We start from the raw sequence: 17,073 nt of genomic DNA, 5'->3' as shown, positions 1-17,073 counted from the left end.
CTGCCACGCAGGGTGTGAATGTGCGGAAAAGTCCGGGATCGTCTGCACGAAATTGGGCGGGTATGCGCCACAGAGAGCGGGTATGTGCCAAGCAGCTCCTAGCTATAGCACAGCAAAAGGGTGGGAAAGGGAAGTGAATGTGAGGAATACGGAAAGGAAGGGAAAGGCTAAAGTAAAGCATAGTCATGCATAACATGATGTACCAAAGGATGGGAAACAGTAGTGAAGAGCAGTGACGCGTAGGTGATGAGGAAAAGGAGGATGGGAGAAGGTAAAGCTTGGCACAGCCATGCATTGTATGGCATAACAGGGGGGTGGGAGAAGGTATAGTGAGGAGCAGTGATGCGAGGTTGAGAAGAACGAAAGGGAAGGGAGAGGGTAATGTATAGAAGAGCCTTGTGTAGTGGGCGGAGTCAGAAAGGGTAGTGAGGAAAAGTGATGTGAAGGTGAGGGGGACGAAAAGAAGGGGATAGAGTAAAGTATAGCATGATATAGCAAAGTGGTGGGAAAAGGTAGTAAGAGTGATATGGGAGTGGCGCGAGTTTGAAGGAAAGGAAAGGACGAATGATTGTCCGCAAGCTTAGCTGTTTCCTCACCATTAGTGTGTAACTGCCCAAAATCTCCTTTTTGACACGTTTCGTCAGCCTTCTCTACCGATCGATGTTCGAGAGGTGTTCGCAATTTATCTACGACCTTCAAATCTAATCAGATACCCTTGGTAACTACTATAAATATAACCACAATTTACTGTCTTGAAAGTCGTTTCTGTCAGTACTTTACCATAAAAAAAATAACATCACTAGTTTTGATTCAATTCCTTTTAATCAACACTATTCGATGATTTTATCACGGTGCTGATAAATAATTAGTCTTGAAATAGTTGCGCAATATTGTGAACTGCATATGATATACAGTAAAATTCCACCTAAACGAGCATCACTTAAATGAACTGTTCAGTTGTACGAACTTTTTTTTTTTTTGAAGGTCCGCACCGAAGCGCCATTGGACCCTGTGCTAAAACGTTTTATAGTTTAACAATATCATCGCAGAGTGCATTTCAGCTTTAGGGGAAAAAATCATGGCACCACCTATAGTCTCTCACGTCATACATATTTTTTAACGCTGCATGGGTACAGACATCGGTTTGCGTTTTGGGAACTACGTCTCCTGAGAGGCTCTCACGTCGAGACAGACCCGCGCCACTCTGTCTACAAGAGATCGTAGCGAGCGTCTTAACTCAGGAAGAACAGGAGGAATAAGTAACCTTTGCGGAGGAAGCACGAATAGATGCACAGGCTTAAAAAAAAGTAATGCCCTTCGCTGCCCAGGTGTGTCTGAGAAGGTTTATGAGAGCTGGGTAGCAGTGATTGTATGTATTCATGACCACTGACCTCTGAATGTATGTATTCATTACCACTTTTAAGTGCACAAATGCAGCAAAAGATTACTAAATGTTTCTCAAAACAAGCTAGATAGCAGAAGTTTACATTACAGTAAGCAGGGTTCCTATTTCATTTTAAAAACTTACGCTACCTTGTCTGTTGATAACAAGTTGCAGCATAGCTATTTCAGTCCAGCAAACCTTCAGTTTAACAAACTTCTTTCAGGGGTCCCCTGAAGTTAGTTCAAATGAAGTTCACTGTATTTGTTCAACGCTTACTTTATTGTTAATAATTGACCGAAGAAGCCATCTGAGGATGAATGAAACAGATGGTTTGGTATAAGAGCCGCTAAGACATACTGTTAATTGTTGAGCATTTTGGTGCAAAAGTAAAATTGAATTAATTTTAGTTTATTTGAGTTCACTATTAGGGAGTGAAGAGCCCAAAAACTTCAAATTTCTCGGTCTTGTCAATCCTCTCTGTGTGAATCGTCTCGTTTTTTCTTTTATTTTTTTTTTTTGCTAATTATTGAAACGACCTCAAAGTGAATGGCGACAGAGCTCACATTGCCTCCCGGACACACTATGCCTGTTGCCACAAACAAGTTCTCGTGATAAATTCAGGGATGACAGCAAGGACGAATGTTACCATGTTTACGATACTGGATCACTTGGCCTTTGCGTCCTGCCCCTTGTCACCTGGGCTGACGAGGACATCCTTGGCTACAACCCGTGCTTTTCCTCTCAAGTTGTGCGCCTCCACTGAGATGCGGTAAGGGTAATTCTTGCGCAGACCATTTATTTATTTATTTACAACATACTGCGGTCTTGAAAAAGACCAAGCAGGAGAGGCACAAAAATTAAGTGAAAAACACACGTAAGCGAGATAGATGAATGATGTGCACAAAATACAGAAGATAAGTACATTATACAGAGATATATAGGTGAGCTTAAACGCAGGTTAATACGACCTTCAGAACAACGGTGATGAGTCTATCTCCCTATTATACATTCACAATTGCGATAAACAGTAAAGCAAGTGGAGTACAGACTACAGTACAGACAATATGGCACGCTCAAAATGGCAAATAGACTGAGATGTGAAAACCACTTCAGGCAGTGAATTCCATTCCGATACTGTACGTGGGAAAAACGAATTCTTGAACATGTTCGTGTGGGCTCGATATGGAAGCAAATTGTGCGTGCGCCGATGTCTCGTGGGGCGCGATTGAAATGGCTGAATGTATACCGATGCATTTACCTTTGTGGAACCAGTATAAAGAGCAAACAGCAGTTTCAGCCTATCGATTTTTCGTCTATCTTCCAGGGTTGAAATGCTATTCGCCAGCATTAGAGAAGTTGGCGAGTCGGTGGTCCTATATTTGTTGAAAATGAAGCGTATAGCGCGTCTTTGCACCATTTCAAGCCGGTACTTATCTTTTTTAAGGAAGGGGTCCCATACGACCGAAGCGTATTGCAGTTTAGGAAGTATTATCATTTTGAAGGCCAGTAATTTGACATTAGTTGGTGACGCTTTGAGTTTATGCCGTAAAAGGCCTAACTTGCGTGTGGCAGATGCGCAGATGTTTTCTATGCGCGTTGACCACGACAGAGTATTGGTGAACGTTATCCCGAGGTATTTGTACTGGCTTTTTTCTGCCACTGGTGCATGCACCATTTAATGAATAGGAAAACTGAAAGGGTTGTTTTTTCTTCGTTACGCGAAGTAGAACTGTTTTGTCAGCGTTCAAGCTCACACAACAGGTAGTGCACCACTGACCAATTCCCGCCAAACTGCTGTTTAACAAGACTTGGTCATCGGTGCCCGTGATTTCCTTGAAAATAAGACTGTCGTCTGCAAACAATTTTATGGAAACTCTCGGGTCAATAGCAGATGTTATGTCATTGATGTAAATTAAAAAAAGAACCGGTCCCAAAACACTGCCCTGTGGAACGCCAGGTGTCACACCAAGTCTTTCAGATGCGCACCCGTCGACTTCCACAAACTGTGTTCTGTTTGTTAAATATGATTTGATCCAGTTAATTATAAACGCAGGAAGGCCCAGAGAAGAAAGCTTAGTGGGTAGTTTATGCATGGGGTACGCGATCAAAGGCTTCACTGAGGTCAAGAAAGACTAAATCTATTTGGCTGGATGAATCTAAAGCTTGTGCGATTTCATGAGTGGTTGTAACAAGTTGAGTAGTGGTAGAAAGGCCTTTGCGGAACCCATGTTGGAACTCGGAAAGGACGCTGTTTGTTTCCAGAAATTTGTTAATAAAAGAGGCGATTATGTGTTCCAAAATTTTGCAGCAGGTTTATGTTAGTGAGATGGGTCGATAATTTTCCATTTTCAAGCTATTTCCTTTTTTAAAGACAGCCACAACGCGAGCTAGGCGCCAATCATCAGGCAAGACTGAGTGGCGCAAGCATAAACGAAGATGGTGGTCAAAATGTGCGATATCGGCTCGGCATAACGGCGCAAAAAAGCATTTGGAATTAGGTCTGGCCCTTCTGACGGCTTTTTATTTATATCCAGCAGAAGTGCAAGAACGCCTTCGCAAGATATAAATTCAGGATAAATATCAGTCACATTCGTGAACAGCCCGTTTGTTTCAGTCTGGGCAGAATGGAAATGCTCGTTCATTGTGTTAGCAATGGTCCTCGGTTGAGTTTTAAGGACGTTGTTTTGTTCAATTTGTTCCAAGCGTTTTTTACTGCCGCCCAGATAGCGCCAGAACTTTTGTGGTGCAAAAGTAATTTAGGGCCAACTTGTTTTGATTCCGGTCTATGACCAGTGTTCCGCTTCAGCTCGGGTCACTCTAAAAGTCGGCGTGGTGCATCACCATGTACGCGAAAGCGGGTTTGTATATACATATATATAGTGCTTTTCAGGCGAGACAACTATAGGTTGCCTGAGTCGTCCCAACGGGCGATCACACGTTCGGGGTTCATGCGGCGAACGCCCGTGTTAGTGCCACACCACACCCACGAAGGCTCGGAAGGCGGCGATGGTCCGACATTGTTGTGAGCGTTTACTCGGAACTTGCAAATGTCTTTGGGACGGAGCGACCCTCTCCACTCCCTATTACTCGCTTGAATGCGCGTATCGGTGTAGTCCCCCGATCCATGTTTGTAGTTCGCAGTGTACTGGACTGAGAAAAACAGAATGGGTGTGGTGATTGTGCCATCCTGCCGGGACGTCCACTTTAAGTGCGCCGAGAGCTCATAGCAGCTGACGCTTTCTATCTACGGGGTACGAAGAACATCTGCATAGACACACGTCAACGATTTCAGAATCACACTGCATCTTAGTTTCTAACACGAAAGTGTTTTGTGCCGGCGTCCACCACAGCTCCACTGACGTACTTGCGTCACAGAAGTGATGTTGAAAATATATGCTAAGAAATTGCAAACAAAAAATTGGCCCGAATCTACATGTCACACTGTAAATGTCGTCGAAAGACGATAGTCTTGCATCTGGAGAGAGTGAACAAAACGCTTATTTGACGTTTTGCGCAAGAAAATCGAGCGTGTAACGGAGGCGAACAAGCGCATGCATCTAGGCACACACGAGTGCCATCTGGCAGTTATCTTCGAAAACGAAGGCGTGCGTGACCGCGGAGAAAGATTCGCGCCAGTCACGAAGGTGATAAGGTGTTGAATGGAAAGCGACTGGCAGGTGCCACCACCGTCCCGTCGTAGCAAAGCGTTGAAAACACCTTCTTGAGCATCGCGTTGCACGGTCAGCGCAGCGCATTAAACGCTACAGTCCTTAGAGTTACTTGTGTGTGTTTCTTCTAATATAAAGGCAGACATGCAAAACATAACCATGCTGTTATGGCGCCTCAGATATCCGCAATATTTGCTTTTTTAATTGACAATCGCACAACTATGAACGCTAAACCTTGGGCAATATTGGTGGGCGCTGCGGATGGGGTTGGCCGTTTGGTGCCTTTTGGGGTATCGTTAGGGCAGACAAACAGACAAATGTACATACAGACAGAGAGACAGACGGACAGACAGACCAAAATTTTTTCATCGAAGGTCCCTAAGAAAGACTATCGTCTTTAGAAACAGAAGGCAAGCATCCGTCACGCGGAATCGAGCCAGAAATATATCAACTCGCAACGCACGGCGCTAACCACTTCGCCACAGTGTAAATTGTCTGGAATGCTATGTTGCTAACGGTAAGGCATTTATATACAACATACACCGTTCGGCAGTCTTCAGAGCTTCAAAACTTTAGCTCATTTTCGTTATAAGTGGCGAGATGGCGCCACGGGCTCGCGTTGGGTAAGGCCCCTAGATGAAACAAGGTCGTCTCCTCCACGAACTGCCGCCTGCACGGAGCTTGGTCTCTCCAGCGCGCGCGCTTATCAGACTCGTCATACGGGAACGGACGAAGGTATCTGTATATTTGAGGCCATTTTTTAAACTCATTCGCATATTTAACTTTCGCAATTGTAAACTTCCCGGATTTTTGTTCAGGAAGCTATTCAAATTGTACAGTAGAATTACGGATATTTGTAACTTTTATTATATATCTGGATATTGGTAGACCATTTTCTATAATGCGTCTTTTATGCACGAACTTGTGGAGTAATATAACTTTACCTGGCAATGCTTTTCTTTCAAATGTCGGAACATGACTCAAGTTTTGCGCTCACTGAGCCTTGTACACTACCTCAGAAACGAAAATTGGACAATCTTGCGATCGTACGGCCATCCTTACTCTTCCTTTTTTTCCCCTCACGTCTTCCCGGTGAGCTCTGTTCGCAAGAAAGTGCTAGTCGAGGCTAACAAATTATAGAATAAAGCGGTGCATATAGATAGAAAACAACAGGTGACCATGAGCACTGGGGCTCGTATACAGTCGTGAGCGAAGCGGTCGGTGGGCGAAGTATTTCAGATCACTGAGCGTGTAATTTACTCTTTTTTTTTGTTACTCTTACTTCTTGCTTGCGCATGCCATTGGCAATTAGTTGTGCAAACAAAAGTTTCTTTTCGTTCATTTTGCACGTTTTTGCTTCGTTCATTTTGCACATTTTTGCGCATGCACCAATGTTTTCAAGCACTATCACTGGAACTAGGCCACGCTGATACCGCTTGACACATGAGTTTTTGCATTCTGTCACTGCCCCAGGCTGCCCAAGCCCCAACACAACGCTTGAAGATAGGTAAGCTGCGTTCCACACCGCATTATTAAAGTTAAGTAGACTTCAAGTGACCTGTGTAGAAAGCCAAAGTAAAAGTGCCCCACACTTTCCGAAGGGAATCGTGAGGAAATGCGAATGCATTGAATATCGTCCATAACGGCATTTCGCACGCGAGAGGCTCGCTGGATTCCGTGCCGACCGGTTGTGCGCTCGCGATCTCCGACGTCAGCGTAGCTCTGGCCGACTGGGCTCGCCCTACGTCATCTCCTGACGCCGAGAAGAGCTCTCGCAAGTGGTGCCCCGTCCTCGGACTCCTGTGACCGTGTTTCCATCTTTCCTATCTCTCCTATCCCTCGATATGCCCTCGCTCACTGTCCCAGCGCACCTTTCTTTCTCGCTCTATACCTTTAATCCTATCCTTTTAATCCCTCTTCACCCCCATCCCTTGTGAGCTACTGTTGAGGTGTCGCACCCTGATGTAGACAGTTATGGGTCTCACTTTTCTCTTTTTTTCCATACAGCCAATAGCACCGTTCACCGCACGTGGCGTTTTTCTGTCGCGAGAAGCGTGGTATGCGTTTCCAGAGCTATCATGCTCGGTCAAAAAATACTATGAGGTGAACAAAACAAAAAGCTTTCTCGGCTCGGCGTTGGCGTTTCACTGCGGCGCCTCGAGCACACATTGCCGGGGGTTCTTGTGTTGCGCCCAGCCAGCGAACGGTCGAGAGTGAGGCGCGAGCGAACGGGAAAGAGGGACGCATGGAGGAGAGAGAGCGAACGGCGATGGAAAGAGCGGCGAATCACTGAACCTACACTCCCTACACTCTCTCGCTCCACAGCTCCGGTCGCTTGGGCACAACGCCGACTAAATTTCAAGGCCGAAAGGCTGCCGCAGTGACGTCAGAGGGGGGGGGGGGGCAGTTACGCCACGAACGCGGCGGAAAGCCTGTGTTTCGTTCACGTTTTAGGAGAACCAACGCTCCCGCTCTCGCAGCTGCTGCGGCTTGATTGGGCCGAATAAAAGATGTGGAAAAAAAAGTCTTACTGAGCATGCTCAGTTGAGCAACTGGGCCCCCCACCTTTGACGTCCCTGCGGCAGTCTTTCGGCTTTGAAATTTAGTCGGCGTTGTTGGGCAGCGCCTGGCCAGGGGCGAGGATAAGCACGCGCTCGCAGCTGTTGCTATGGGAGAGCGAGTGAGAGCAGAGAGATAACATCTGCCGGCGCGCGGACACCACCGCGGACGCTGCGGACAACGCCGGATGCCTGACATAGCCATTTAGACATAGCCATACAGCCATTTGACATAGACATAGGCATTTAGAAACTACCACGCGTCGCAGACGCCCCTCGCTTTCAGCGAGCTCCCGAGCTCGGAAAGCCCATGGGTCCTAAGGTACCTAGATGAAACAAGTTTCCAAGGTAGCGGCACCTTTCCCTTTCCTCCTCGCCTATGTTCATGGAGCGCCCCCTAGAATGTTCAAAACTTTCATCAAAACGCGAATGTTTGGGTTTAGTCGCTACGTTGAATAGATGCAAATAAAACAAAATAGAGCGAAATTAGTCGTAGAATAAACGGTTACCTTAATGAAGATAAACGGTGCAACAAGAGACAGCGGGATGTGCGTTACTCAACTGGCACCACTAGCCATGGCGTTTCGCATCCAGTTTTCCGAACCTGTTTTGTTCGTGCTGTGGCACAGTAAACGCGCTTCCTGCTGCTGTCAGTGACCATTGGGCATGACGTTGTGACGAGTGATTACAGCCGGCTTGTGCACACGCAAGGAAAAGCCACAGCCAGACTGGTACGAACGCTTGAATAGGAGCATTGCGATGACGGTTTTTTTTTTTAGCCCATCATGATGCCAGGTGATTCTGGTGCGGTGCACGGATATTCCTGAAAAGCGAGTTGTACTGGTGAGGTGTCCCGAAAGAGCGCGTTTCGGCTCCTTTATTCTGCGTTCTAGAGAAAGTGGCTCGAACTGGTCAAGCGTGAAATGTTCCTGAAGGTGCATTGAAATGTTTCATAGCTACACTTCACGGCGTTTTATTTCGGATAGCACTAGGTAAGTCGAAGAGAGCGAAAACACTTTCTGTTGTTTTACGGCAACCCATGGGGCATTGTTGAAAATCTCGGATATTTCAGTGAACGAGCCCCGCGAAACAATCTTGGCCGACTTGGCGCCAAATGAAACGCCCCCCCCCCCCCCCCTCTTCAGTTTGTCATGGCTACGATTACGCCTTAGAGTCACGGTGAGAAACCGGCTCCAGCCATATGCGCATGCGTACTCGTTTTGAATCTTTTGCAGAATAATAAATGACACCGCCAGCCATTCGCAAGATCACGTGAAAAGAATGCACCAATTACAGACGAGGATGGCAGAGAAAGGGACGGGTAAGCGAGACAGTGAGGAGGACGGCTCGAGGACAATGAGTGACGCTACCTTGGAAACTTGTTTCATGTAGGGACTTTAATGGGTCCAGCGCAGCAGCGGCGCGGCGCGGCAGTTCACCGCAAAATGCCCACGCGGGAGCCGGCGCTTTGGACACTTTCCTTATTCTAGGTCACTTTACCCCAAGCACCGAGCGACTGTACTCTACTCAGCCACTGGCGGGAGTGTTTTGCCAATAAAGTTCCCTTCTGCGGTTTTGCCAACCGCCGCATTGCCCGTGCGCCAGTGACGTCAAGCAGTGACGTACCCCGGTAGAGGTCAACTTTACTAGATATCCAGCAACGTTGGGTAGAGGTCCATTGTCAACACTACTGCTCTAGGTAGCCTTGTGGTTCTGCGCATCTTAACACATGGACCGGGCGGATCAGAAGGTACTGTTTTCCGGCTTTAAAGCGAAGCATTTTATGGTGAACTGAACACATTTTGACCTTTTGACTCTTTAAACATACCCGCCTGCCAACGCGCCTGCCAACCCACCCACCTATCTACCTACCTACGTCTTAGGCAAACGTGATCGTTTTAGTAGCTTGGCGTAAATCAGCATTTATATGTGTTGTATAGGGTTTAATGGGATGTATTCGAAACTGTTACGTCTGTACAGCCGCTTGTGGCTTTAGACGATTCATTTAACTACAAGAAACATGAACAGGTTCAGAATCGTAGCTCGGGCGTTCGAGTCACTACTGGCCAGCGTTCAACACAAGGCTCGCGCTCGTGACACAGCGTCTGTATAGTCATGCGCGCACTTCATTGCTGTCGTCTTCTAAGGCGACATGTCAGAAATCAGAATGACTGCTCTTGACATCATGAGCACAATATGCATTTTCTGAATGACACCAAGCCATCACGAGAGTGCAAAAAGACGTGATGCATACAGGGACGTTTGAACCCCCCCCCCCCCAGTGGGCATGCGCCACGGTCAATAGGTGAGCAAGAACAAGAATGACATGGCATATTTCAAAATGCTCAGATTTACAATTTCATGAATAAACAAAAGAGGGTAAGAAGATTGAGGGCCCCGTTTCCTTGATTATCCCCGATCATGACGCCCCGTGATCCAGACCGAGCAGGTCTTGATCAGAGGCCGAGCAGAGGCAGGCGCCGAGGAACAGGGGTTTCTGGCCAACTAACCGTCGTCGCCTTTTTCAACCGAGAAAACCATTTTCGTTGGTTTTGAATGAAAGTTTCGCCCTCTTCCTTGATGGACGGAGGCGTGGGCCCGAGGGCGCAGGTGGGGAGGGGGGGCGGACATTCTAAGTCACCTACCAGTGAGGGTCTGTTTCCATACATTTAGCTTGGGTCTGGTCAAGCAGGCGTCTGAAGATAGTGGTGGCTGAGGACCCCGATGTTGCATTCCAAGACCTGTTTACTCCCCATCTTCCGTAAAGCCAAAGGCAGGTCATCGTGAGAAGCATGTCATCGCGTCATTTTTATGCCAGCCGCTTGTACTCGAGCGCCCGCTAACGGCTCTGCAGCGCTCGCTCCACTCCCACACGTGGGAGTGGAGCCAGCATCCCTTGTCCGCACCGTCACCACTCCTGAGTCCTGAGGAACTACGGGCGAGGGATGCTGCAGCTAAGCGCCTGAAGCGAACGCTACCTGAAATAGGTGGCGCCGATGCGCGCTTCAAGCGCGATCGACTTTCTAGATCTCAGTTTCGGCCACAGCTGCAAGGTTTGCAACCGCCTGTGGTTCGACAACAATTTGACCATCTCCATCATCAGAAACAAGCAATCCCGCGCCAACACCATTGTACAGCAGAAATGAAAAAAAAAAATCGCGGCACATCTAATCCAAGAACCGCTGTTACATCCCTTCACTGAGCACAAAACGATTATAATAAAGGGTCAACAGAAGCCGCATGTCACTACCGTTTCAGTGACGAATAAAACATAATGTCGTGTATGCTTCGTACCAACCCCACGTTCGTCACGCCTTTACATGATGATCGAGTGGACCAAACGTACAGAGAATTCATGATACGCCAAATTTACCTCCAGAGCTTCACCCACTCATCATCATTCACTTCGTGGATATTGCGGAATTTTTTTTTCGTCAATTGATAAGCATGTTCGCTGGACTCGAGCGATGCAGAATAGGGAGGGAGATGAACCCCTCCGCGGAAAACCTGCACACGCCTATGCTGATGGGACACAACCGTATAGAATTAACGAATAATTAGGCGAAGTGAAACACTGGCTGTGATATGTAGGCTGTTTTCTCAAGTTGTATAAAATGTGGTTGACGGAAAATGACAAAATAGGACGAAAAAGCTCGCTAGCGGGGAGTATACCGAAGGCACTGCTTCGGCATCGATGATGCCAAGGTTGTGGGTTGAGGCTGTAGGTTTTATATATCGCACTTCATCTAATTTGCAATAGAGCCTTTTCATTATGACATGTCAATAGCATCATGAGCTGTTTGCTTTCACTACTTCTATCCCTATAATCACAGTGTTCGTGTGTGTTTCACGTATCGAAACCAAATAATAACTATAGCTGTTTCTTGCTCGACTGGTCACGCTTCTGTTCCTTACTTGCATGGCCTTTCAGGAATTACACAGTGGTTATAAATGTGTGTAAAACGAAAAAAAAAAACGTTTGCGTGCCTCTATGGCCTGTAAATAATTTGATGGGGTGACTGTGTCAAGTTAATCAGCACTTTTATTCGTTTTTGCTGCTTGCAGGTCTTAGCATGTCTCACCCGGGAGCCTTCAGACCACCGGTGCCCTGTCATAACCCTTGTTCAGAAGAAGCGTTTAGTTTTCCTGTTGGCGGCATCGTTCCTGTGTTACTACGCCGTGACGCAGTCAATATATCTAAGGATGCCAGGGGCCGTGGATCACGCTTGCCCTCTCGTTAACTCACCAAGCAACAGCAACGTCACGAAGGTCTTGCCGCGGATACTTATGTGGACCATATATTTTAGTGTCTGGTCCGAGACACTGGACGACACCAGAATCGGCGAAGACTTTGTGGGAAACTGTGCAGCTAAGTGTCTCATCACAAATGACCCTTGTCTCATTGAAGACAGCGACGCCGTCGTCTTCCATATGCGGAACATGAAGATCACACAGCTCCCGTCAAAGCGCCTCACCTGGCAGAGGTGGGTCTTCTTCCTGATGGAATCACCCCCGCATACCGGATTCGCTGACTTCAAGTTCACATACGGCATGTTTAACTGGACCATGACGTACAGGAGAGACTCCGATGTGTACTTGCCCTACGGCAGGATTACACCTCGCTTGTTGACCAATGCTACACGTACTAAAAAAGACTTGAAAACGCTCTGGAAATCGAAGAGAAAGATTGCCGTGTGGATCGTCAGCAACTGCGTCACTCCAGGTGGACGAGAACGCTTCGTCGCCGAATTGAGAAGACATGTGGATGTTGACGTCTACGGCCTCTGCGGCGACTACAAGTGCCCCGCGTCGCGTAACGATTCCTGTTACCGCGACTTCCAGCGCACCTATTTTTTCGCACTTGCTTTCGAGAACTCGATATGCGAAGATTACGTCACCGAGAAGTTTTTCAACGCACTCAGGCACGACATCATACCAGTCGTGTTCGGCGGCGCAAAGTACAGCGAAATAGCGCCGCCACATTCCTACATCAACGCCCTTTCCTTCCGATCTCCCGAGCATCTGGCCAAGTACCTCGTAAGACTGTCGAAAAATTACACGGAGTACGCCGCTTACTTCGCCTGGAAAGAGCACTTCGACGTTGATGCCGACGGGGGATTCTGCGAGCTCTGTAAAAAATTACACATCGATCGCCAAGAGACGTCCATGTACGAAGATGTAAGATCGTGGTGGTTTGGGAAGGGTGGGCGGTGCACGAGTTGGCCTCTTGTAGAATTGAACCTTCCACAAGGAATCTTACGTACAGAAGACGGCTACAGTGGCACGAACACGGCTAATAACAGTGGCAGCAAAGTCGATCTGCCGGCATGAAGCCGTGAACTTGGAAATCAGTGGCTGGCTATGCTTCGGCTCGTATCCCAAACATTCCGAGAATTCACAATACAATTCATTTACTGTTTCCCTTCGTGCTAGGTGTATTTTTTGATAATGTGTACAGTTTTAACGGAATAAAACTCAATGTAAAAATGTAGCTATTAAAACTGGTATAAGCAAGTTCTCCAGATAACCACAGTGTATCCACGTTTCCTTGCCCATTTATGGTTGCGCACTGAAGGAAGTGTTCCAATACGAATACCTCGTTTTTTTTTTTTTTTTGATGTCATGGCTCTATGAAATAAATTTGCAGCAAAGCACTTTAAGCCATCCTGGAGAATCTTCGCGAAAAATCACCGAATGACCTCAGTGTCGGAGTATACTGCCTCACGAGCCGGCGTTTGGTCACAAGTGGGCCAATCACGGAGCCAGTGCAACGAAGGTCAGGTGAGCTGCGTAACGCCCGACATGCCTCCGATCCCCGAGGTAATGCCAACGGAAGGGGGGGGGGGGGGATCCAATACATCAATTAAGACAGAAAGGAGATGGCGACTTTCACCGTCGAGTCGTCTTTCGAGAATGCATAAAAACCAACACCCTGCGAGTATTATTTTTTTAAGAAGGGGCGACGCTCTTAACGCCGTGGGTCTGCACATGCTTGTCTCGTTGTCGTGGTACGAGGCCACCTAGTTCTATGACTCACTCAACAGGTGGCGGTAGCGTGGACGGATGAACAGAAGTTTAGGATGATGGCGCAGAGTTTTTCAAAGCACCGGGGTTTAGGGACAGGGAGGTCAAAATAAACTTTTAAAGGGTAGAATTAACTATAAGGAGGTTATCTGATTGGTGGCTAAAGTCAATGCACGAGTGAAAATTAAACCCTTCACTGCAAAGTACCAGTCGTCAACTTCACTATTTAAAGAAAAAAAAAAGATAAATCTAGTGGTTAGTTAACTATGAGTATTACGGCTAGGTGATGTTAGCCGCCGCACGATCTAAAGGGTAGAGCCACATCCATCTATCGAACAGACAGATAATTCACGGTTTACCGATAAAACCCTCCAAAGCTTCGCCCCACTCATCACCATACACTCCGCGGATATGTTGTAATTTTTTTTTGTCGTTGTGATTCTGGACAACTTCATAACGGACAAAGTGGCCTGCTTGCTACAGCAAAAGACGTACGGAGAGATTGATTGATTGATTGATTGATTGATTGATATGTGGGGTTTAATGTCCCAAAACCACCATATGATTATGAGAAACGCTGTAATGGAGGGCTCCGGGAATTTCGACCACCAGGGGTTCTTTAACGTGTACCCAAATCTGAGCACACGGGCCTACAGCATTTCAGCCTCCATCGAAAATGCAGCCGCCGCAGCCGAGATTCTATCCCACGACCTGCGAGTCAGCAGCCGAGTACCTTAGCCACTAAACCACCACGACGGGCCGTACGGACAGAACGGCGCACACATGATGGATGGATGGATGGATGGATGGATGGATGGATGGATGGATGGATGGATGGATGGATGGATGGATGCTGCGAGCCTTCCCACCCCCTGTAACTGAACGAAGGTTTGTGATCCGTGAAGCTCAAGTGTTAAATACATATTAAATGCGAAACATTTATTTGCGGGCTGCAAGCACTTTTAGCGTCTATCAACGTATCAATAAATCAATTAATCTATTTATCCGCCTACGTCTCAGTGCTCCCGTAATCACCTCCTTAACTTGGGGTAAACCAAAATTAGTACGGGAAGGTAAGATGGTTTGACGAATAGAACTCGCTGGTCATGACACGAATAATTTCCCAATCTCGTCGCGTACGTCTAGTCCGTCGTCTTAACCACTCGGCCACGACTGCGCACATCCGTCGCGTACGTCGTCAAACACTTTCCGTCAGACTGCGGCACGTACCAACGGGAATACGCGTGCCACTGGTATGCGGGTATGTGCCACGGATGATTGACGCTTCATATCTGCCCAAAAACGGCAAGAACACACATTGGCTGCGTTGACCCGAAGAATGTAAAGAAATGTCAGGGTCCCAGCAGGAATGTAGCCCCATCCTCCTGCTTTGCAATCAAGTATTCTACCAGAGAGCCACCCAAGTTCTCGGAACTACTTTTCAAGTTGAGTTTAATGTTTGTGAAACGTCAATTGTGGTTGTAGTGCTGTCTATAAAATCTTATAAACAGTACATGCGTACTACTGTCATACAGACGTCACGTCGGGTTAACGACAATTGAAGTGAAGTGCTGTCCATTGAAGATCACTTATCTAGCGGTGTCAAGGGCCGCCGTCCTCGCTGGAACAAAATTAAGTGCTACATATCAGCTTACCTCCGCTGGTGTTGCTAATACCCTGGTTGCTTTTGGCATGGTTCCGCAACAGTGAATATGCGTCTGTTTAACCTGTCTGTGCGTACAACATTTGTACATATCTTTAGCGTCATTTCGTAACGTTTTGCTCAATAAGACATTTACAACACAGTCGCCTTCCCTCCGCATGCTTCGCGTAACATTGATTGCCACGGTGCGTGGGATCTGCCAAACTTTTACAGCGAAAGCTGTTACGAGACCAGAACACTGGTCATGCGCAACGCCGTAGTTGTCCGCCGCCGCCGGTGTCCATAACCAGTATCGAAAAAAAAAACTCGGTCAATAAAAGACATTAATGACACCCGGGTCCGCTGCGCGCCTGCCCAGTATCCTACCACTGAGTCACGTCAGTGCTTAGATCTCATTTCTAAACTGGCCTTAGGCAGGCTTGATGTCGGAAAAGGAATCGCGTTATTATGAGTAGTGAAGCGTTTTAGAACATCTAAGAGACAGACAGGCGTTACACAATGCGAATTGCATAACGACTGGGTCGTCCAATGCTCCAACCAATTAGAAAACTCGGTCTTGATCACCTATTAACAGTGGCGCATACCCACTTCCTGTATATTTCTTCATCGTCGTCAGCCACTGCATAAAAAAATTGCACAAAATTTCCAACAGGTGTGCAGCAGATACTACGCTTTTCCAAAGCGTGACGTATAGGATAGCATAGTGAACGCCGGCCTACTACACGAAATTTATGCTTATTTATGGCGTAGTGGGTAGCCAGCAAGTGTGCTTGTAGCAGTTACCCAAAAAGTGTTTAGAAAAAAGGCACAGCTTTGCCGCAAAGGCGAAGCAATGAACGCGATAGCAACAAATTGGAAGGTGACGCGCAGAATGCCAAGCAGATCGAAACAGGCCCCGCGTTTCTCACGCACAAATGACGCAAGAAACGTACTAACAGGGACAGATGAACGCGAATAAGCGTCTCATTTGTTACTTCGCTGTGTCTGAAAAGCGCGCCCTTTTCTCAAACGGAGACTGCAACGATTGCAGTGGCCTTTGTGCGTTCGGTAACTATGACAGAATCGTTCCTGAAAGCCCAAGGCCAGCCAAGACATACGATACTCCACACCTCGAGATAAGGGCGCGCGAGTGAGCGTCGCCACCCTCCTCTCCGCGGCGCAAAGTACGCGTGGGAAATGAGAGCACGCGCCGCCGCGCCATGACGATGTGGCGACGCGCGCTCATTGAGGCATATTGCTGGTAATGCTGAAAACACAATGGTTCCCCCTCGAGAGGCCAATCAGCAGCCGTAAGTGGATAGCTCGCCGTTTGAACATTGAAAGAGGCGCTTCTCTGTGGTAAACACCGCGCACTCACGATTCAGATCCCACGTTCGATTCCACGCGCCGGAGTCTTTTTCTAGATTATTTTTCTTACGTTTACATATATATAGATACAGATACATATACGGTGAGTAACGCCGGCGACAAAGTCCAGCCGAGTGTGTCCGTATAATTGCTATCGCAATAAAAGGCTCTGAAACGCCGCTGTTCTAGCTTTCACCTAGACTATGCTACGCGTTCAGCGCAGGCCTGGCGTTTTTTTTTTTTTAGAAGTAATACCATTGACAAAGATACTATGCCCTCTTAGAATGCCCATCGGCCTGAGAAAGAACTCATTGTTGATAGTAAACATACAATCTAACATTTTTATCGGAAAAGCTGGCCCTAGCATGAAAAAAAAAAAAAAAACTGGGTCTACGCGTGGTCCCACCAGAGGCACCATGGTTGCTTTCC

At 47.2% G+C, this 17,073-nt stretch overlaps 1 protein-coding gene across 1 annotated transcript in view; it reads left to right on the top strand.

Annotated features, from left to right (window-relative positions):
* LOC119164839 (alpha-(1,3)-fucosyltransferase C-like) overlaps positions 1-13,137 on the top strand; it is a 41,780-nt gene extending 28,643 nt beyond the window's left edge. Inside the window, exon 2 of the mRNA XM_037417040.2 lies at positions 11,676-13,137. Within this exon, the coding sequence (XP_037272937.2) occupies positions 11,814-12,941 (1,128 nt within the window). The 5' untranslated portion in view covers positions 11,676-11,813 and the 3' untranslated portion in view covers positions 12,942-13,137. The remainder of the gene's footprint in view (positions 1-11,675) is intronic.
* Positions 13,138-17,073: the final 3,936 nt, after the last annotated feature.

Source organism: Rhipicephalus microplus, chromosome 9, assembly GCF_043290135.1.
Source record: "Rhipicephalus microplus isolate Deutch F79 chromosome 9, USDA_Rmic, whole genome shotgun sequence".
NCBI classification, from domain to species: Eukaryota; Metazoa; Arthropoda; class Arachnida; order Ixodida; family Ixodidae; genus Rhipicephalus; species Rhipicephalus microplus.
Note: the sequence above shows the minus strand (reverse complement) of the source record. Positions and strands in the feature narration are given on the sequence as shown.